At 39.2% G+C, this 23503-nt stretch overlaps 1 protein-coding gene across 1 annotated transcript in view; it reads left to right on the top strand.

Moving 5' to 3' along the window:
- LOC135073507 (SH3 and multiple ankyrin repeat domains protein 1) overlaps window positions 1-23503 on the top strand; it is a 163865-nt gene that overhangs the window by 114032 nt on the left and 26330 nt on the right. Inside the window, exons 3-6 of the mRNA XM_063967692.1 lie at window positions 18397-18522; window positions 19080-19260; window positions 20304-20623; window positions 21453-21647. Of these exons, the coding sequence (XP_063823762.1) occupies window positions 18397-18522; window positions 19080-19260; window positions 20304-20623; window positions 21453-21647 (822 nt within the window). The remainder of the gene's footprint in view (window positions 1-18396; window positions 18523-19079; window positions 19261-20303; window positions 20624-21452; window positions 21648-23503) is intronic.

The following is a 23503-nucleotide window of genomic DNA, read 5'->3' as shown; positions in this document are numbered from 1 at the left end:
CAAAAAGTGTACTGCTATTTTCTACCTAACAGGTAATTAACTGGTAACCCTAACAAGCATGCCTATATTTGAACCAGAGTGCCAGACTAATAATGCTAACAGTTAGCGGCGCTAGAGTCGGTTCGCGCCTGAATCCGCGCAATTTATTATCTGTGCGCGCCGTCTGCGCATGATGTGGCGTTACGACACGCGCTGACAGCTTCATGTGGTCCAGTCTAGGTCTGCAGCTGCATTCTTTGACCAGACCTTTTGGTTGTCCTTTGAAATACCGACAACGGTGTCATACTTAAGTATTCTGACAGTTAATGCCCACACTAATGAAGACAAAATATCAAAAACTCTACCAAGTCATCATTACTAACGCCAATTTGTAAGATTGCCCAAAATGGCCGATATTGAAAATGTTGGATTGCATCGATCCATTCCTTCTAAAATGATGACAACTTCTAAATAATTCTAGATGTCTAAATAACAAACATAGAATACGGAACCACTGATATAATTAAAGTAGGTTTTGGGTAGCTTCGTTTACAGTTTTTAAACCTCGATTTATTGAAGCTGCAACACTAATTACTGGCCGTGGCCCCAGACCTGGCATTACCAACGGCATCCATAATTGTTAATGTGTGGTCAACGGTCTGTGCTTCAGGATAAGTGGTTGTACGATAAATGATAAATCAGTGTGTGGTCGAATGATCCTCACACGTGAGCTAAACCTCTTTTCAAGTTAAATATAAAATTAGATTAACGGCTACTTAATTCTAAAAGGAAGACCTAAAACCAAGTTTTCTCTGAAATGAGTTCAGAGAAAACTTACAGTGTTCTCATTGCGCTATCTTATGATTTAAGTTTTGATTCTATTTACTTACGAGTATTTTCTTTTTGTTTCAGGTAAGCATTTATGCAGTTCCTGCAGCTGCAGGAGTAGCTACTTAATGTTACTTAAATTATCGGTGAGAAATAGATACTGAAGTACCTATAAACGCAGTACGAGTATTCTCAAATGAACTCTATCTCGCACTCAAACATGCTGTTTGAAACTTATACGCCTATTTACTTTGGGACTTTCTTGCAAAAATAACTTCCAATAAGTCCTACTTAACCTGATAATCCTATGAATAGTAATAAACGACCGAAAGACGAATAATAAATGAACGAAAGCAAGTCAAGCCAAAGCTAAAGGCATTTTACATTTACATTGTTGTAAAGCTGCTATTTTGCAGTAAAAATATAGACTCTGAAGTGCTAGGGACTATTATAAAACATACATAGAGCATGTGAGTACACAAGCTAGACACAAGTGGACCCTGGCGTGTCGGTCCCCGGGCTAGAGCCAGCGTCCATCTCGCGAATTGCCGAGTACCGTCGCACGCGCACGTGACCGCGCGGACATTGAGGGATCATTGAGGACTGGAAGAGACTGCGAGCAGCTATGCTATAAAATTAATAAATACAAAAACAAGTAATAAAATCTCAAAACTAAAACAAAATAAGACAGAAAAGAAGCGATAAGTAATCTTAACCCGATAAGTAACTCGTCAAAAACTCTGTCAAACAATTAACAAGTTTTGTTAAGGAGAGTAGTCAAAAAAGCTCAGTGACAGCCACCTAAGATTAAAGATAGTGCTCCTAGATTTTATCTTAAACCTAAATACTGAATGATTAGTTATCATTAATATTCATTAGTAATAGCGACTGAACGTGAAGATCAAGCTTAATAATTCATAGGTAACAATCACACTGACTGACGTGATCGATCTTAGTTTTTCTATATGTGTAGCAGCAACTCTGTTATTGGGGGAAAATAAAAAGTATTACTGTTCCAACGAAAATACTTCAAGGAAAACTGTGACGCAAAAAATATATCAGCGGTTAATATTTTGTACACAGCGAGTTGGAAAAGGCAATAACCATATTTTATTACATGAAAACGTTTATTGCGTCCTTCGCACAATAGTTACGCAATCACAAGTTATATTCCGGCTTCCACTTATTTTGTAAATAAATGTCCTCCTTGTATGGGACTCGACTTGTGACCTATAGTTATGAGCACATACTTAACATGTTGCGGAAAGGAAGCAATCTTGTTTTAAATAAAACTGGCGCCGACTATATTACATTTATTAAACAAGGATATTTATAATTTTGCAAGGAGTATTTAGTAATAACGTCTTAATTTTCTGTCTTAAGATTTAATTAGATCTAAGCCCTCAAGCGATGCTTATTGCTCGCATTAATCTTCCTGTGACATAACCCACTTCCGTGATTTTTCGTGTTAATTCACGGAAGAGCTTGTCCCATCCAGCACTCATACACATCGAGACACGAGAGCCGTGTCCCCGGGGCCCGCTTACCGGCTATTGCCGTACGTCATTACCGTACCGGGAATTTTTCCCTGCCCCCACTAATTTGCATACGTTATACAATCGACGTCTTGACGTTCTTAAAAATGTAAGTGAAGGATATTACCTACCTCAGTCATGTCATGAGGGATGGGTGTTATCTTTTTATATGGAGATGAGCTGCGAAGAAAATTATACATTTTACTAGTGCTTTGCAATTTAGTATAGAAATAACTCGCTACATAGTAGGTATGTTTAAATTTTTTAAGTTTTGCTGCCGATTGCACGGAATGTTGAACAATGATTTATGGTATTTAGCCAGAAAACCTACCTACTAATACCTACTGGATCTAAAAAAATGAAATGTAATGTAATGTAAAAAAAGTTAAGCTTTGATTTCAACCTGTCCCATCTCCCTATAGGTATACTCTGTCTTACCCCATTGTGTTGTGATGATTCAACTAACAATTACAACAAACACAAGTAATTGGAACTCACAAACTTCATCGCTGCTCTTATTACAACACAAACAATTTTGGTGTCACATGGCGATACCAAGAACGCTACTGACTTGACACCACACGTCAGTGCAGTGTCAGTTTCAAGCGTCGATGTTCAAACCATAATGCGCAAAATGGAAGATGAAATGCGCGATTAAATTCTACAATAAGTACGGATACTGCGCATCAATTTGACCACTTACGTACAGTCAACAGCATATCAGATATACATTTTCGTTGCAAAACTGCCCCTATAATAACTACATAAGAGTCCAAAGAGTTCAGCTTGATGTGCCCTGTTCAAAGTGCATATAACTTCGCCGTCTAACCGCAAGAGCAAACCGATTAAGTGAAGAACGGCGGAGGATGATTTTCAGTTGTCCGTATTTTCTTCTTTCCACAATTACCCATGTTCTTTGGAAACAGCTACGCTTTTTGACTTATTCGTTTATTGTTATACTTTTACTAACTTATTTCAATTACTTATCCTCGATGAAAAATGTTTTTGTTTTAGTAAAAATATATTTTGTTTCATTTAAGACTTCGCATTTCCTTGTTTGCAAGAAGATTAACATACAAACATCATTTTTTTCCTGTTGACGTCATAAAAAAATCACTGATCTTATAATAACTAGATACAGAGGTCTCAGCTCTAAGATAAGCTCTTAAATAATTTTAATTCCCTCCTGTTGTTCCCTCCTGAAGAAGTTTCAAAAGATGCTACGCAATTCTCTGCCATTATGTCACTTTGAAATATAAGAAAAAATAAACAGCACAAAATTATAAGCTCAATCGGCAATAATGCTGGCTGCAACGGCAAACACCGTGAACATTTTCAATTTACTACCACATACCACATACGACACGTTTCACGTTAACTGCGCAGTGCGACGGATCGCCGCGCGCGCCTGCGCTGTCCAATTACAATTTCAAACATTTCATTGGCTAATTCACCCAACCAGTCGACGGACAAGTTCTACAACTTGAGAGGAAAACATCCGCGGAAAATTAACGGCCTTAAGGAAAACTGTGTCATCATGCAGCAATCTTTATTATTATAATAATAATATACTACTACCTGAAGCACGACGAATTGATTAAAACAGCAATTTAGCTGATTAAGCCCTGTAAGTTGAAGCGTCTATTAAAATATTATAGACTTTCATCATCCATCATAGAATGTTTACAAACTCAAATTATGTAAGCACCGTTTTCAACAGTAATGTGTTTAATCTACGAAGCCTCTTCAAAGGCGAATCATAACAAAACTATAATTGCTTATTCAGTAGAGTTCAGCCGCAGAAGCTTAACCAATTGGTTTAGGTTTGTTTACAATTTTGATGTCTTATAGGTAATAATTCCAACGCTGACAGCCCACGCAAACCTTTCAAGTTATATAACTGAAAGGCGGTAATGTCTATTTATTGTTTTGTTACACGTTATTACCGTGGTGGCCGCTGTCAATTGTTTTATTAACAACAAGCGTTCATCAAGTGAAATAAAAGATATTTCAACAGAGGCGGGAGAGGTCAAGCGAGCTATGCACTTTCTAGAGATGTAGATAGGTGTATATGACCACATGGGTTGGCCTTTAGCCTTTTTTACGCCATGTCATTATGCATTAGCTGTTTGTACGTATAGCTATCAATTAGGGTTATGTGGTAGTCGATCTTTAGATCATGTGACTTCACTCAATCATTTACGAAACATGAAACATTACTATTTAAATTAATTTTTAGAAGCTATCACTATTTCTTAATCTCACTGCCTAAAAAGTTTATCTTTGAAATCATCTCTATGTTTCCTCAAGTTCTTTCGGTTTGCGTTTATTGCATTATCTTTCGCCACTTTTACTGTTTTTGAAAATTCTACCTATTATATCTACGGAACCTTTTGTGATACGAATCATTATCATCAGCATAAAGTTTCTAATGTTAAAACGATTCTGTGCTTTTTGCCCTAGTGATAATTGCGATGAGTTTGATGGCTATCATTAGCCATGTTGTAATGTGATATGTGGTACTTTCACAGTGAAAGAAAAAATCAATTTCTCCAGACGATCCCATGACCTCAAGTTCTCAAGTAAAGTAGGTTCATTAGAAATTAACGAGTGTAGAATTACTGACTGATCTTATTTCTCTTTCGCGACGTTGTTTAGTCTAGTTTAATCTCTACTTGAAAAGTGCTAGTTTATTTCAAGACATTAATGTCGGTCCCAACAACAGTACGCACCAGCATTCTCGAACGAAAGCTCTACATTTCATTTGGAAAACAAGTTGAAAGATAAGAGCTGGCTTGTCGACTGTCGTAGCTGAAGGTTTTAGGTAAAGAATGATCTTGCTATCTAGACGACAGATCGATGACAGCGAAAGAGTCAAACTTAAATTGATACTGGAAAAATAGAGCGGAAATAAAAAGTAAAGTTCAGATTACCCATTTACTTGCTGGCTACTTCAACTAAACTCAATCGAATCTCATTAATAGATTTTGTCTACGGATTGGTTATTCAACTTTGGAGGCTTTTTATTCATATATAGAGCTTATCCTTCTTCTACTTGTCGTCTCGACAACAAACCTACACAATGTCAGCCCAACAGTCCCCCACGACAGTGGCGTTGTTAGTAGCCTTTATTAAATCTTCATGCGGGCAGTTATTTGGACACGCAGGGCACACTATGTGCTTCGTCGACTGGGAAACAAAACCACACTTGCACTCCAAGTTTGAGCCATCCAAGAATCCCTCCAAGTTTGAGCCATCCAAGAATCCCTGACAACAGATTGTCCTTACTACGGCCGACCTGCGTCCGAAGTCTATTTTAAAGACTTCCAGGTAAGCCAGGGGATTCTAGAGATAATATGCGCTTCTACATCGCTTGCCGCTTTTAACTATTGTCGCTTGTCAAACTACCAATTACTTAGGTAAATAACGCACTTCTACGGCAACTAATTACAATTTTTAATCAGCTTGTACGATATGAACTGGCCATTCCATTCGCCGAAGTGGAGTGTAACGAGATCCGTTTTAAGAAACGAACGATTGTTCGGTGCCCATCAATCACGGCGTCCGCCATCTTGCGCAAGACAGTATCTGCGACGGACCACACGCAAACAACCAGTGCTAATGATGGATACGTTCGATTTTCAATTGTCTTTATCTTGGAATTTTCTTTTTTTTTCTGAAAAACTGACCCTTAGGTGCTTATGGGTTAGCAGTGGGTTCTCCACAATAGTCCACCGGACGAGGAGGTTCGACCCTGCGTTTCTCTCCAGGTGCCAATTCTTAATTTCATTTACCATTTCTATTCTATACTTACCTAGTTACAAGTTAAGCAACAAGAGTTTCACAAAAAAATGAAAATGTCACATTTAAATATAACCATACCCTCACTGCATTCATTGAATATAATAACCATGTAATTGCCAGGAACGCTTAGGTAAACGAACACTGCGGTGAGCACAATTACATCAATTTTGCAACATCCCCTTCTACAAGTCTACGTTATTACGCAACAAAAACATCCAAAGGAAAACCAAGTGTACGGAAGCCGGGCAGGGGATAAACACAACTGCGTTAGTATTAGCATTTCCTTATACGGAATAAGCGAATTAACGCACGAGGGATTAGGTTTACCGCACACTGTTCGAGCGATCCGCGATAGTTTGAAACTGTAATACACTGTAAAGTTTCACCTTCTCATAGAACCTAAGTTACAATAATGATACAACAGGATTAACTTTATTTTGTAAAAGACACAATTGCTTGAAAAACAAACGCTTTACGTCCAGAAAGCGAGAATTTAATTTATTCATTTCTTTTGAATTTTCCAAAATCCTTTCGTAGCGGATACTTCAGCATAATCTGTATGCATGTATGTATGTATTATCTGCTACTAACTAGCCAGTAACAAAGTAAAAAGATAAAAATTTACGTAGTGTCCGTGTGGCCTAGTCTCCTAGCATGAATACTGCAGCGGGCCGGCCACGCGCCATCAAACATTCAACACGATACATTTACCACTTGACCCTTCCTCTGAATTCTTTATGCTATGATTATTTTTGGAGCCATATTCTTTCCCTCAATTATACATAATTTATACAGCATATTATTTTGGGACGTGTTTATTATATCAAAATTCAAATTACAGCAGCAAGCTAATAATGGCTAACTATCGTTGAATTTGTGATGTCTATTCTAGTGGTGCATGTCTGTTGTGAATCTAACCTAATCTAACTCACCTCACGAATCTCACTTATAATTTAAACAAAAAAAAGTATTAACTGATGAAGTTTACAATTTTACATGTATTTACCTACATAATGTTTTTACCTTATTCAACAACTCTACCTTACTATTGCTGTTCTGTCTCTTCTTTTTTATTATTATAAAAAGGTGGACTTAATGCTATTTAAGCATTCTCAGCCAGTCAACCCCTGGGTTATGCAGAAAGCTGTGAGTGCGAAGGTAGAGGTAAAAGGAGTAAAATACCTACAACATGATAAAGCGCGAGTAGCATGTCAATTTACTTGTTAATTAATTTGGAACTAGTCAATTTAAATACATAGTTTAACACAGGTTTAATATAATCTCTCGTTCGACGCATTTACTAATAAAACCATCAATCAAACAGGTCACTTACAAATTACTCCCTACCAACAGGTCCTGATATCTTGATTCAATTAGTCTTCAGTCTGAGCCTATCCAAATTAGCATTATAAACTTAGCTCAGAAAATGTCATCACACTTCCGGCGAACGGTACCTTCGTACTACCCCAATACATATTTATACGTAGGAACCTGTAGGAAGCAGGGCCTGCCCTAGAAATGGCTTAACGTCCGTAGTTACAAGTTTCCGGCGTCTGCCGGTAGGGGACGCGCTAATTACTGAAGTGGGAGAGGGGAAAGGTAGAGCCTGTAGCGACTCCGTGGAGATCAATTGTAAAAATTTCGATATATCTGGCTTACTTACTTTTTAAAACTGGATCTAGAAGCTCAGTTATTTGACAAAAAAATTTTATTTTTATTAGTTAGAGCTACAGTAGTAGGCTGTAATGTAGCTATCTATCTCTCACGGCTTATTTTATAGATTTCAAGCTCATTTTTTCCACAACGAGAAAGCATTTGGCCTGCATCTTTCACCTGATTGAAGTGATGACTAGGCCGAAGGTGGAAGCGAGCTTCGCTCGGAATCCTCAACCACAGAGGAACTCTATGAATCTATTAGAGATTTGATTCCTTTACTAATGCCAGTAAATTGTTCCCTAAATTCTATACTTATTTACTCTAAAATGTAGTTTTTTTTTCTAAAAGTAGTATTACGCTGAGTTGCACCACCTAAATTTGACCGTAACTATAACAATAACCTGTGTTTTTTGTATGGATTTTGACAGATTTTTGACGTTTGTCAAAGTTAAAGTAAAATGGTGCAACCCAGCCTTAGAGATCCGCTAACAGCTGCTTGTTTGTCCCAACCCCCAGCACATTCGGGGCGAATATTGGCGATCGGCCGGTGACAAGTCGGCAAATAAGGATGTGCCACCCAACAGCCAGCTAATGCGTTTCTGGGCCAATAGCCGCGTCCGGCTCACATAGGGTTGCCAGGCGTCCGGCTTTAGCCGGACATGTTAGGCTTTTTAGGGACTTGTCCGGCCTGTCCGGCTTTTGTTAGGCTTTTTATGTTGGCGCCAGGTGAAAGCGCCGCGAAAGTCGAGCCACAGAATCATATGAAGCACACGCATCAGGATATTGGACAACCGATGATGATAGTACTCACTCATGAGCTGACACTAATTGCACCCCCCCCCCGGTCACATGTCCGGCTTTTAGGGTAAAATGTCCGGCCAAATGAAGCACAAAGTCCGGCTTTTGTGAATTTTGACCTGGCAACCCTAGGCTCACACAAAGCACCGTGAGTACATTAGTCAAGTCTATCGGAGAGCTGCGTCTTTGTGAAGTAAGGAACTTGTGTTTTAACTGGTCTCCAGAGTATTAAACTGTGAAATGTTTGAACATTTTTCCCAGTGAAAAGCTTTTAATAGTTTCTCGGTTTATTCCGAGTAATAGAAAGCTATGACAGACAGACAGGCATAATTGCAAAACATTTCTCGGGGAATTATCTCCTAGCAAAATCAATAGAAGCAGATATCATGACCAATTCAAACCGCGAATAAGAATTCCAAATAAGATATAACAAGTTAGAATAGCAGACCTTTCGACCGGTGCAATTCACATTATACCGGTACCACAGTTCGTGTAGCCGTAAATCCAGCTGTCTGGCTTATCAAACGCGTGCGCAGATATCGGGATCTATGACGATTGGAGCGTTCGGCTGCATTCTACAAACGGCTGCAGCGATAGAAACGCTAAAAATCACAGCCATGACACAACCCATCAGGAACGTGACCGAATAAGCAATGCGTTAACGATTGTAGAAAGAAAATCGCATCCAGTCTAGCTCAGTTACAGTTATTATGCGATCGGCCCCTTGTTATACCCGCCTTATAAATCCATTGTATGGAATTACTCGAGCCCTATGTTATTGAAGGCAGTTAGGAGATATGTTTTGATATCGCATATTGGCGGGTTATCGTTAAGGACTCGGTTACGGACGTTTCAAATTACGACTACCCATATAGAGAATAGGCTTTTATTAGAGAAATACAGTCACTAGAATAACAGTTTAATGACATTTGAAAAAAAATATCGATTCCGTTATCATTTGCTGGGACTGCAATTCGACAGAAAACAAGATTCTGTATGTATAGGAAATGTAATTTTTGGCCTCGATTTCATTGAAGTTCAAAAAGTTACGTCAGATATCTAATAGAAGCACTGATGTCCAAAACTGGCTACGATAGTACCTGTCATTCTTTTAAAATATTAATTTAGAATTGATAAAGATATAACCTACTTTGATCAAGACAAATCAAGCTGCCAAGATGAGATAACTCTCTAATGAGATTCAAGCGTGTGGAAACCTCAATCCGCAGACAGCATTTCGCCTCTGCCTGTCAAAGGCGACGATGACAATCGCAAACACGTTACAATCGGGCCACGGGGCGAGTCCGACCGGTTCTGAACCGGCGACTCCCACCGGCAAATTAGACGGTCCGTCAAAATAACCGGCAATGACATGCGCGACCACATAATCGGTGGTGGTTTTTCTGGTGAATTCTTGGGTCAATTTGTCACTGTGGTCGGTCTTACAGCATTATTGGTAAAGTACATTTACTGCAGCAGTGCGCATTTTGAGTGTCTCCGTGTTCTTGCTAGAGCAGTTATCGAAAGGGACCAAAGAAAGTGTGAAAAATATAAAAACATATATTTTCATATGATTTTCATACTGGTCTGGATTTTGGTTTTCAATACCAACAATCCACAAGATAAAGTATGATCAACTCTATCTAAAACCGAAGACCAGAATTTTGCTCTAAAGGAATTCAATCTCATTCTCATCTTTCTTTTGCCTTTTTCAACAACACATAACTAACCAACTCTAATCAAACTTTTTTATTATGGTCTTTATTAAGTCATCGTCAACCATCGGCATTGTGGGAACGGACCGGACCTCCGGAGCATTAATGAAGAAAGCATGCATGCATCGAGATATCTGATTCATCGAACACTTTCTCTGCTCATTGAATGTGGGTGCGCCTGGGCACACTGTACTCATTCATGCCATGATCCATAGACAAAAATAATGCTGATAAGCTCTAGTTCCGCGTAGATCAAAAAACCTGTATTGCCTCGTGATTTGTATTAAAGTCAGTAAGTATAAGACCTACTTACCTTTCTCGACGATCATTTTATAATATGTATGGTAGGTACCAGTTAAAAACGAATAGGTACGTAATAGGTACTCGTAGTTTTGCAAATGTTCATAGTTTCATTATTCATAGTGCATGACGTAGGAGTTAAAAACGAACTCGGTACTCGTAGATTTGCAAATGTTGACAGTTTTGTTACTCATAGTGCATGTATTGCCTACTTATAAGATAAAGTAACCCACTGAGCTCTTCATGAATTCTGCATAAAAGTTCGCCAAATACCGCGATCTTCTTAGTCGTTGCCTCTGCCATTTAAGGCTACAATGACTTTGTAAAATTTCCAAAAAATATAATGCGGCTTGTCCAGCGCACAAAATGCTTAGTTCTCAATAAATATTTGACCAAATATTTTATTGTAGGTAATACGAGTCTATAAGCCGTCCGTCAGCTATGAAAGATTGACCCACAATACCGCCGCTTGGGCAAGCATCGACTTCGATGTGACAAAACACATCTATCAGTTAACTTGGCCAGTGGTCCACTTGTCCCATGCTACGTTTAGTCTTCAAACCAAGCAAGTATTACTAGACCATACATCTCACACCCTTTGAATTCAAATCTCTAAAAAATAATGGTTTTATGTTATTAAAAATACTGACTTACCACAAAAGTATGAGCCGAACTCTACGAGGTACCTAGTAGTATCAAGTTGTCGTATTTTACCCCTTCTCAGCCTACCAGTAAATCCGCTACTGCATACTGTTGAGAACACCAATGCTGGTGGAACGTCAGACATAACAAAAACGACACAATACATCTTCTTTGGCAAATACTTTCAGTTCCTAAATAAAACTTTTAATCCAAACTCTTTTGAAACATCATTTTCAAGTTTATTATTCAACAAAATTATCCTGATATCTTTGCCCAAAAATATTTGATTAAAAATAATATTCTTTAGTTTTTTTTTCTTACTTGCCTGTAACGCAAACGCAGCACGGGCGGCCAGCCGCGCCGCTCATCAATTACAGGCCACGCGGACCGCTATAAATTGATTGCTTCCCTCCGTAAGTCGCCTCGTTTGTTTACAAATAAAACTATCACATAAGACTTAATTGATAACGGTCTAAAACTTGTGAAGAGGAAATCAATAATTAGTTTAACAATTTTGTACGTTTAAACCTTCTCGAAATCAGTGTGAACCTTTTTTCAACCCAAAAAAAGTTACAAGAAAATTCTTTTTTCTTACTGGCCGGTAACATTTTACAAAGGGCGACCAAAAGAAAAAAGGAAATATATTTTTCTGTTTCAATAAAAACTATTTCAGCTAAAACTTTGTATCCAGACCCTTCATTATTTTTTTTTTTTATTTTATTTGCCGCCATTTTAAGACTTGTCAATAAAAACTTGACAGTATTATTAGTAATCGGAAAAAGTGCTAGGCTTTCAGCACTATCATTAGGACTGTTGTAAATTTTACCTAAAATTATTTTATTAATACCATGAGCAATTAGTAGGAGGAGTACCTTCAACCTTCAACTCACGTGAGAATGAATAATTTACTTTATCCATCCATAATTACCTAATTAATGAGAGAAGCTTTAAAAAAAGCTACGGCAGCCTTTATCGCGAACCTTAAGGTTTTCTTAATAATTAATTACCAGCAAGTTCAGCTTCATAAAAAGCTCCTTAGATAAAAGCTTGTAATGAGCGCTAAGTAGTCGTTATTAGTGGTAATTGCGACAGAACACGGCACCATCATGGTCCCACGAGAAGCGAACCTCCGACGAACGCGAGCGTCGATACGGTGACACACTAACCGTACGACCTACCGCAGTAGGGTTACTTACTACAGGTTTTTAATAATTTTGTTGATGATGATGCGTTTTGTAGCTGTCACTTGGTAAAATCATCGTGACTATCAAAGAGCTTTTACAAAATTAATATACAATGCCATATCGTTAGAGTAATTGAACTTTTATAACCTCATACTTCTTAAGTAAGCTCATTTCCTTATGTAGAAAATTAGCACGCTTAAGCTTAAGCTAAACATCTAAATTCAGAAACCGGGGTTAGAGACGTATAATGTCACATATCCCAGAGGTGTTCATATTTTTTATGGGAGACATGAAGGCTGAAATGTCTTGAAATTAGTAGTGAGCTATTCTAATTGTGTAGTAGTATACCTAATAGACCACTACCTTCCATATAAACACAGCCTCCTTACCTACCTATATGCAAGGCACAACCCTAATTTTCCATAATAAAATATCAATTTGACAACACCAACACAATACATACTCGTAGTGTTATTTAGCGCGTATTTAAATAATTAAAGTGGTTAATCCGTTACATTACGGTTCATTTTTCTGCTGAGCCATGCTGCCAGCCCTGCCGCCCATGCGGCCATTGTATGCAAACTTTAATTGTGGCGTGTGACGAACGGGACACGTGCGCCCGCGCCGGTTTGTTCTTATAAACCACTACTAGTGTTGCATCAAGTTTTGCAACAGTTTAATTGTAAAGTAAGGCACGAGACTAAAGTCGACTGTTGTCTGTCAGTCAAATTATGGTTACACTGGTAATTTATTAGTAATCTGTGCTAATATCATTGGGGCGACTCCGCGCTACATATGCGAATCCAAGAAACAGTTTTCACGGAATCGAATCAAAATATCATCTTTCTGCTACTTCAGGCTGATATTTCTCGAATTCAGATGTTGTTTGTTTTCTCTATTCCAAACAATTTTCCATATAATTCTAAAACTCTACATAGTTAAAATCAATTGGACATCAAAAATATAATAATAAGCTCTCTTTTTCTATAAAAAAATCTCGTCTATTGTACTGCGCCTTTCTCACGGTCCTGTGCCTTTTTCAATCAGAGTCAGCCTACCACAATCAAACAGACTGGGGGTTAATTCTAATTGGTAAGCTAATAATTAATAACCTTCAGTTATATTTAACTAAGGAAATCAATTAGCTGACGATTGGATGAAACTATTTACTCGAGGTCATATTTGATCCAGTTAACTCATCTAATAGTTAATTTAGTAACTGATGGCTTTATTAACAAATTATTGAACCTTATTTCAATATTAATTTACAGTTACATTCAAATTAACGACCTTTTGGGCACAATTTTCACAATGAATACTTTATATTTGGTTACTTGAAATAAATATTTAAGTTAATGTTAGCAACTAGATATTTTACAAAAAGTTTAATTTTGATATTAATTTATTTCCTTTGGCTTACGTTTGATCGATTAGACCAAAATAATAACTTACAATCCACAATTAATTTATCTAGAAAGCCATTAAACATGAAGGTTTAATTAAAGGTTCAATCAGCACACAAACAGTTTAATAGTTTATAGAAACGGTTTGATCCATACAAATGGATGGCCGCCTGAACTCTGAAGTGGCGACTCAATTTATCACGACGTTTCATACAATCTTTTCTGGCGTTTCATATATCACGGAGCACTATTAGAACGAGCGTCCAGATCATTTCTCAGGTCTAAGTTTCAATGGTCTGAGATCGAAAACGGATTATCATGACTCATAAATACTTAAGTCCCCTTATCATATTGATAGCGTTTTTGATTATTTTCCAAAGTACAAAGTTACTACGTACCTACTTAGATATATTAATTTTATTTATCATCATAAACGTATGCTACACTACAAAAAAAGTACAACACCTTTGAATTGCTTGTAGGTAAGTACGTACTTCACATGAATTATATGAAACATCCCTATGGATGAAAAGCCTTTAATGGAAAATGAAATCCATAATTAACTCAATTCTCTTTTCATGATCTATAAAGCAAAAAAGGTCCATGAACGTTTCAGAGTAATGAAGTCCTTCTACGAAAAAGGTCCTTCGTTCATGCGTGAGCATGTTTCACTTTGATCCGCAACACTTGTAACTTCGGGTGTTTGAGCTAATGGGCAGTCCAACCATGTACAGCTGACGGCAGATCAAGCTAAACTGAGGCTTCTTATGCAGTTGTAACAAGGGTTATTTTGCCACAAAATTGTAGTCTTATGTCGTTTGTACATTTGTCGAATGTTTCCCGCCCTACGCATTAGCATGCCCCGACCTCGATGATGTAATGTGAAAAGTTGGTCGTAGATTTTGCTGTACTAGAATATAATGGAAAAACTTCTCGAAGATTTGATGTTAATTGATTTCCAGTCCCGCCAACTTGGGAAATTAAAATCTCGCGTTCCAGATCAATATTAATTTTCACTAAATAAGTCACTAAAAAGTATAATTAGTAGAGTCGCATACAAAAGAACAATATCCCAACACGGCTATCAACGTGGATGATAAGTATTAATACATATACCTGCGTGATCGAATCGGAAATGAGGAGATCCGCAGGAGAACCAAAGTGACCGACATACTCGTAGCTCGCAGAATTGCTAAAATCCAGTGGCAGTGGGTGGGGCACATAACTCGTAGAGACGATGGCCGTTGGGGCAGAAAAGTTCTCAAGTGGCGACCACGGGCTGGAAGACGTAGCGTGGGCAGGCCTCCTACTGGGTGGACCGACGATCTGGTGAAGGTCGCGGGAAGAGCGGGCAGCGCAGGACCGTTCATTGTGGAAAACCTTGGAGGAGGCCTTTGTCCAGCAGTGGACGTCATTCGGCTGAAACGAACGAACGAAGCAAATTTAAAACGTCTTTATGTCATTTACAATCCTAGTTGATTGAAAACAAACAGCTGCAAACATCCACAACTTCCCAACAATAACAAATGCATTTAACAATAAACATTTTCAGCACAGTCATATCCTCAACCAAACACGATGCCTTTGCTCACCTACAGTCGAAAATCGTAACCAAAACCGGTAAAATATTCACGAGAAAAGTGTTCGAGTCTCCAATCTGAGCGCGAGATAAGATTTAAAACTTCCGATATGACGGTCCCCCGGGGACGTGACATTTAATCCGAGTCCTGAATAAGCTGGTTGTAATATTCCCATATTCCCGGCGATATTACACCGTTCCCGCCGCGCTCGTGCGATCCTAACTCCAGAAATATTGGTTCTGTACGGCAAAGAATATATCACATCTGTGGCGATACTTTAGCAGCGTATTGCGATTCGTTGTGGCTTTTAGTGTAAAGTACTCTCAATCTCAAGGTAAATACCATACATAGATGATAAATAGCTAACTGTGTAAATATTCATGTGTAATAATAAAGAACTGAAAGTCTCTTTAATTGAGAGCTTATTCAAGAATTTTCTATTCATTCCTACTTGTGCCTACAGTTTCATGGGATACCTAAGTATGTCCTGTTACGAATGTTACTTACATTTCTCCCTTCTGAGACTAACATATGAACCGTTGTTTAACACCTTTATGTCCACAACTCTAAATTCAATTACCGGCTAGCGCCTACAATGGCTGCGTCTTAACGGCACAGGTCCCCAACACCCTCCATCATAGAATGCCATGAGTTATGTCGGTCGACGCAAAGCGTGGTCACACTCGATGGGACAGTTGTATAAGCGATCGGCGATGGATCAGAACCATAGAAGACATAGTAATACAACTCGTGCCATAAGCCGATGAAAAGACATTTAGATTAGCGACTTTTAATAAGTATTATTTCCCGAATGTCCCACAAAGAATCTAATGCTCTGCTTCCAAAATCTTTTACACACAATGAGAGGGTCATGAATCTTCCTGTCTTTTGACCTAGAAATTCTAGATTGTTTTTACCCAGAATTTCTAGTGTTATTTATCTAAGGACCAATCGCCCAAAGCGGCGATACCTATCGATCTTCGTGAAATCGCGCTTCGCCGATGCTACAACCTCTAATATGACGGTGGTTTGAGATACTGCGGTATGCGGCGCACGAGTGGCGGAAACGGTGGCTACAAGCATGATCAACGGCCATTGTAATCCCATCGTACGAGCACATAGAGAATGATGGGACTGGTTTCGAAAACAAGAACAGTTGCTTGGGTATGTTTCTGGAATCCGCACAGCGATGAAAAATGCATGGCGTTCTCTTCCGGGATTGTTCTGTTATGTTATAGTCTACAGTTTAATCCTCTCAATACTCTATAGGTACTTTCTTTACTCCAACTGAATCCTTCACGAGCCTAAACTTCTTGCTGTAATTTCGGATTTTCTTGAAACTTTTCCTTAAATGGTTCATCAATTTGTCTAAATCTCTACAACTGTAATACAGACATACTCTTAATTAAGTTGAGCATCAAGCCGAGGAAGTCCGTAAATAACTTGAGTCATTTGTGCGGCCGTCGCTCGAGACTGACCCCGCGTGTCTTGCGCCGCTCCATCAATCGTATCGCGTCTCCAAATCGATCTTGATCAAAGATCAACATGCTATCGATAAGTTGCAACTCGATGCTCGACAGCAGTTCTCAATGCCAAATATACTCGTCGATATTTTACTTTTGTCTGACATTTCCTATTTATTTTAGGATTGGCACTCATAAATGTTAAGTATTTTCGATTCTAAAGGATATGTCAACTTCCTTATGACTATAACGAGGGTTTTGTTCTTCAACTGAACTCCACTAATCTCGTAAGAGTTATTTCATGTTAAGGTAAATTTTGCAAATCCACTTGCAAGATTTAATTTTATCTGCCAAGCTATTTATTAGATCATGCACAGGCTGCGATGTAGGTACGGTATCGGACATCGGACGGCGTGGGCGCCATGTTGCATCGTTTTATTTGCAAACTCGGCTCCGCGTCCTCCGACCATTCCATTATAGTACGTTGACATGTCATTGTGCTCTACGTTTCAATAGACACAATAAGGATAAATATAAACAAAACCCTTCGCTGTGAAACACTAATGGATATTTTTTTAAACAATAGGGATCGTATCACCAGATACTGTAATTATTATAAGGTATCGTTGCAAGAAGACATTTGTAATTGTGTGTAAAATAAAGTAGTTTACTACTGCACCAGAAGGATTGAGATAAATCTAATATTGGTTTGATTTCAAAAACAGTGACGTCAACAAACACGTACGACGAGTTCCATAAAAGGCACCCTAAAACCAATTCGAATGCCCACGAGCACTTAATGCCAGCTGACTCCGTAAAAGATTAAAAAGATTGTGCACAAAGGAAGATAAAACCCTTTGCGGTCTTAAAAATCTCGAAGAGGTCGTCAGCATTTGGCGCTTTTTAATAGACCATTGTAAATCAGTACGTCGTAAATATCCAGAAAGAACGACGTTCAATGAAGTTGGAACACTAGCGCGGTGATAATGAACTGCAGTATTATATCCCATGCACTTTTTATATTTGCTCTCGAACACGACTGTACTTTTAATTGCTTATTGCCCACAAGATTTATGAGCTTAAGTGCGCACTTAAGTAATATGTTAACTTGCTAACACAGTAATTAAGTGATAGATAACCCTTCAGGACCAATTACACTATTATTTATAGCGAGAAATTTACTGCTTCTATAAAAGTTCGTGCGAATATGTCTTAAAGTTATGGGGGCTGTCGTAATCAATCAACTTCACAGCGCATGGTGATTTGAATTTCGCAAAATGCATTTATAGTGTGAGATAGTTTAAGAGTGAGTGGTTTGTACAATAGGCACCCATAACTCATTCGTTATTTCATAAACTACAACACTTATTCTGTCTTACGCTCTGATTTATTCTGATTCATGATTTTAATTTGAACCTGCCTTATTACTTCTCGTTAATAAGCCTTCAGATTTCAAGATGTTTGAGCATTCGCTGGTACTGACTTATGATTTTTATCTTTTGTTCCCAGGAGTTAAAGGAGAGCTTCAACTATGGTCTCTTCTGCCCTCCGGTTAACGGCAAGGCCGGCAAATTCTTGGACGAAGAACGCCGGCTTGGCGACTACCCCTTCAACGGACCCGTTGGCTACCTTGAGGTATGTTTTAATCACTTTATACTCAACATTCATGTCATTTAAACTTTCCAGTTGTATTATTTTTATATACGGGAATCAACGCCAATGGTACGTGCTCACAGAATTAGAAAGATAAAAGCGTGGAGGATGTAGAACAACTCCTCCTTTTTGCCTAAAGTAAATTAGAGAGGGTCGTCCTTCTGCAATGGAGACTAGAAGATTTCTACACTGCCTTTAATTTACTACATACGTTGACTTTAACTGAACATTTTGTATATTTGTAACCAGTGGCGGCGTAGCATGGGTTGGCACCCGGGGCGATAACCCCCCCCCCCCCCCCCGTCATAAGTCCTAAGGCACCCCCTACCCCCCAGGATTTTGGGGTTACCTACCGATTCGAAGATTGAAAGACAATCGCACCCCCATGACATAGACTTGTCATACAGATGCGCTAATCAGTACTCATTTGCGCGACTTGTGTCACCCCCTGAGGCTTGGCACCCGGGGCGGACCGTGTTTTTAATAAAGCTTTGACCTAATTGAACATTCACTATACCATTCAACTTAACTCCTTCCAGCTGAAATACAAGCGGCGAGTCTACAAGATGCTGAAGCTTGATGAGAAGACGCTGAAGGCGCTGCACTCACGCGCCAACCTACGGCGCTTCCTCGAGCACGTGACGCACGCGCAGGTCGACAAGATCACCAAGGCCTGCGCCAAGGGGCTCGACCCCAACTTCCACTGCCAAGAGACGGGCGGTAAGTGGCCAAGCAAGAACTACACAGCTAAATATTCGTAGAAAAATAAGAGCAGATAAGTCTGAAAATAAATTATTGCAAAGCCCTGGAGACCCTGATAATGACAGTGCATCTGCAGACTTGCGTCCATGTGAAAACCAAGATATTATTACATAGTAATATTTCACAGTTATACAGTAAATCTCGTTAATGTATGTGTAATTGGAAAACTTTACTAATATGCCATAGTTTGTTTTGATCCATGAATGTACTTGTTAACTTTGTTACATAACTACCGCGTGCGGTTATTCTATCATCAATCTACTTCCAGTATAATTAAAACATGTACGCAAACGTAGTTGCCAAGAGATCTCTAGTCAATTATAATTACAATACGCATCGTTAGCATTCGGAGCTATTGTGGCGCTTCAGATCCCTTACAACCGAACGACATTGAGTGGAATAGTTACAGAACTGACGCACATCTCAGTCCATTTACATGCCGATTCCTTATCGGCTATTGTTCGGCTACTAAAATACTTTAGGCCATTGTTAGCCGTATCAACCGGGCCGTGGAAAATCCGCGATGTATATCGTTCTCGCCTTGAGAACGACGTGCCTAATTCGTGATATATTTCCTTCCGAGCGATATCTTGTAACTTGGATTTGAGTAATGATTCAGTCGGGACTGATTACTTAGATTAATGGACGTTCTGTGAAAGACTACATTAAAGCGTCTCCATTATCCACCTTCCGAGTTTAAATTCAATCCAAATAAATGTAAGCATAGGCAGATAGAGTTTTTATAGGCTCTAAAATTAGAAGTATTCAGACTTGATCTTTTTTATTACATTTTGCGTGTTGCTTATTGGATTTTAGGCCAATAAAAGTGAAGGCAACAGAGCACTAATGCTAATTTAACGCTCCAAAAAGTGCCATAAAGTTTTTCGTCCAGGTTGTAAACGTTTTACATCTTACATTTTATTGCCAGGTAGCTTTGTCCTAAATACCATTTAATCACGTGTAAAGGATATTTTGTTAAAACTGTTGTTGTCTCATTTCAGATACACCTTTAACAATAGCAGCTGGCCTAAAGTCACCGGGGAAGGTTTTGATAGCATTAGTAAATGGAGGGGCTCTTCTAGACTACCGGACGAAGGATGGGAGCACAGCCATGCACAGAGCAGTCGAGAAGAACTCTCTGGAAGCGGTCAAAACTTTGTTGGAGTTAGGGGCATCTCCAAACTACAAGGATGGGAAGGCACTGACCCCTCTGTATCTATCCGTGACCAATAAGACCGACCCACTGCTGTGCGAGACCCTGCTGCATGACCACGCGACCATTGGCGCCACCGATCTACAGGGCTGGCAAGAAGTTCACCAGGTTCGTAATACGAACTTCGTATTTCCTAAAACAATGGGCCATCGATAAATTTTCGTCACAGGAATTTCATTTTTTTTAAACCTAACTTTTCTTAAACCTGATTATGTAAATGTTAACTTCAAAAACCAGTCTTCGAAAACCTTATTTTACGAAAACCTATGTATATTTGAAAACCTTACTTTCAAAATCTAATTCTTTGAAAAACTAACTTTTTGAAAATCTAACTCTTATAAATCTATCTCTTAAAAACCTAACTGCTCAAAACCTAACTCTTTGAAAACCTAACTTGGGAAACCTTACTATTTAAAACCTAACCATTTTTTAAAAAAATCTCTTAGAAAACCCAGTTTTTGGATATCCAAATTCTGGATAACTACCTCTGGTAAACCCAACTCTTGGAAAACCTAACTTTTGCAAAACATATCTTCTGAAAAACCTAACTCATGCAAAACCTAACGCCGCGCGTGCATTTCTTCATCCAAAATATTTGCTTATAAACTGTGTTGCAGCCGCACATGGCCGCCTCCTTGGCCGCGCGACACTGGCCACCAAGCAAACTGCATTTTTTTTTCGACTCGTGACTCGAATTTTCCTTAATTTACGATAACGATTTAAGTCTAAAAACGTCTATGTTTAAGGTGTCATTTTTTAAACTAAAAAGATTTTTTTTTTCAACACCAACTTGAAATGTGAATAACTTAAATTAAAAATTTAATAATAAGTTTTCATGAATATTTAGAAATAAGTATTTCGGGCGATCACTTGCACCTGGGCGACCTTGTATAGTAAAAGCAGAATTTATCTTAACAAAATTATTCCCACCTTCCAGGCATGCCGCAACGGGCTCGTCCAACACCTAGACCACCTACTATTCTACGGCGCGGACATGAACGGTCGCAACGCGTCGGGCAACACGCCATTACACGTGTGCGCGGTGAATGCGCAGGACTCGTGCGCGCGGCAACTCCTGTTCAGAGGGTGCGATAAGGAGGCGCTGAACTTCGCCAACCAGACGCCGTATCAGGTAGGGGGTAATGGGGGGAGGTGAAAAAAAGGAAAGGCGTATTTGGAACTATTTATATTTAGGTCTGAGGAATGGGAGTGGTACTGGAAGGGTGACATATGAGTATGACGTGCATACAAGTCTGAAGCACATCTGAAGTCTCGCTGACGTTTGATGTCACAAAAAAGTCCTGTGCCGCTGTTAGCGACGCGATTAGCAAGAACCTTTATAGTGTTAGTTAGTTAAACTCCTTGAATTAGAATTAACCTTTATGGTGTTAGCCCTAGATTTAAAAATAAAATATGTTTTTTTTTGACTTGTAAGCTGTCAAGGGGTCATGGAACTTTCGTCTTGGTTTTTATGTTGAACAAATACAGTCCTTTTGAAGAAACGGCTTTTCATTTATGAACTGCAAGACTTCCACCGCCAACATTGGTCCATCGAGTCGGATCTAAATGTTCCGCACGCCGCCGCGGTGTACGTCTACGACAATGGTCAAAACTCGCAGTGCACGAAATAATGAATGCCCCAACAATGGTACTAACATCGGTGAGCAGGGCGACGAACAAGGGAAAGAGAATGTGATCGAACCTGGAACAAGCGGGGTCAAAGAGGAAAATGTAAAACCCAGCACGTTACAAAAGTCTTCGGTAAAGTCGTCGCACAAATCAAAATCAAAGATGGCGTCGTCCGCGATAAAAGCTCAACAGAAGAAATTGGAATTGGAAGCGGCAAAGGAAATGGCTCGCATACAAATGGAATTGGTCCAGAAAAAGCTGGAGGCTGATTTGGCTGCTGTGGAGGAACAGTACAGTTCATGTTCATCAAGATGCGACGAAAGCGAGAGTAGATACGATGGTAGCAACGTGAATGAATGGATGGAGCGCAGCCAGCGTGAATTAGAGGGACAGAAAGCTAACAACGATGGAAATAACAATGGCTATCTGTTTCCACCGCCGCCAGTTACTGACGGCACTGAAGGGCCCATTCAGCAGTTGACAAGCGCGCTGAAGGCATTGGTTGCCACATCTGCACCCACAAAGAGTCACGACACTAATCTACTGAGCCGTTTGAGCACCCCCGGGGAGCTGCCTCTGTTCTCTGGTGACTATATGGAATGGCTATCCTTCAAGAACGCATATGAAGAGTCCACAGCAGTATGCAACTTCAGCGACAGAGAGAACTTGTGGCGTTTAAGGAAATGTCTGCGGGGTCCTGCAAAAGAAGCAGTCACGGCCTTGTTGATCAGCACCACGTCGCCTGCAATAGTGATGTCCACCCTAGAGTTGCAATTTGGAAATCCAGATTTGATAGTAACAAGAATATTGCAAGATGTCAAGAAACTTTCACCGTTGCCACAAGAATATCATAGAGACATAGTATCATTTTCTATCAAAGTGAAGAACTTTGTTGTTTCCGTGCAAGAACTAAAGCGTGAAGAATATCTACATGGAATAGAAGTGGTAAACTTGATATTGGCTAAACTACCAACTGTATTGCTGTCAAAGTGGGTGGACTATAGTTACCCACTCATATCTGAGAGAAAGAAACCTAGGCTCACTATATTATCAGACTTTCTAAATACTGAAGCTGTCAAAACATCTACATGCAGTGCAAACTTAATGAACATTCGGTGTGACTACAAACGAAAACTTTATGGTGATCAAGGCTGTGAACGCACGCAGACTGTTTTGGTGCAGAGTGACAACGAACGTAGTGACACATGTCGTTTTTGTCGGGGGTCTAAGCACGATCTAACAGACTGTAGAAAATTCAAAAAATCACTACGCAAAGATCGCTGGTTTTTTGTGAGGCGTTCCGGTTTGTGCTATAAATGCCTAATCTCGCGACACGAAAGGCAAACTTGCCCCGCTGCA

This window comes from Ostrinia nubilalis, chromosome 7, assembly GCF_963855985.1.
Source record: "Ostrinia nubilalis chromosome 7, ilOstNubi1.1, whole genome shotgun sequence".
Lineage (NCBI taxonomy): Eukaryota > Metazoa > Arthropoda > Insecta > Lepidoptera > Crambidae > Ostrinia > Ostrinia nubilalis.
The sequence above is the reverse complement of the archived record's forward strand: the minus strand, read 5'-3'. Positions and strand labels throughout refer to the sequence as shown.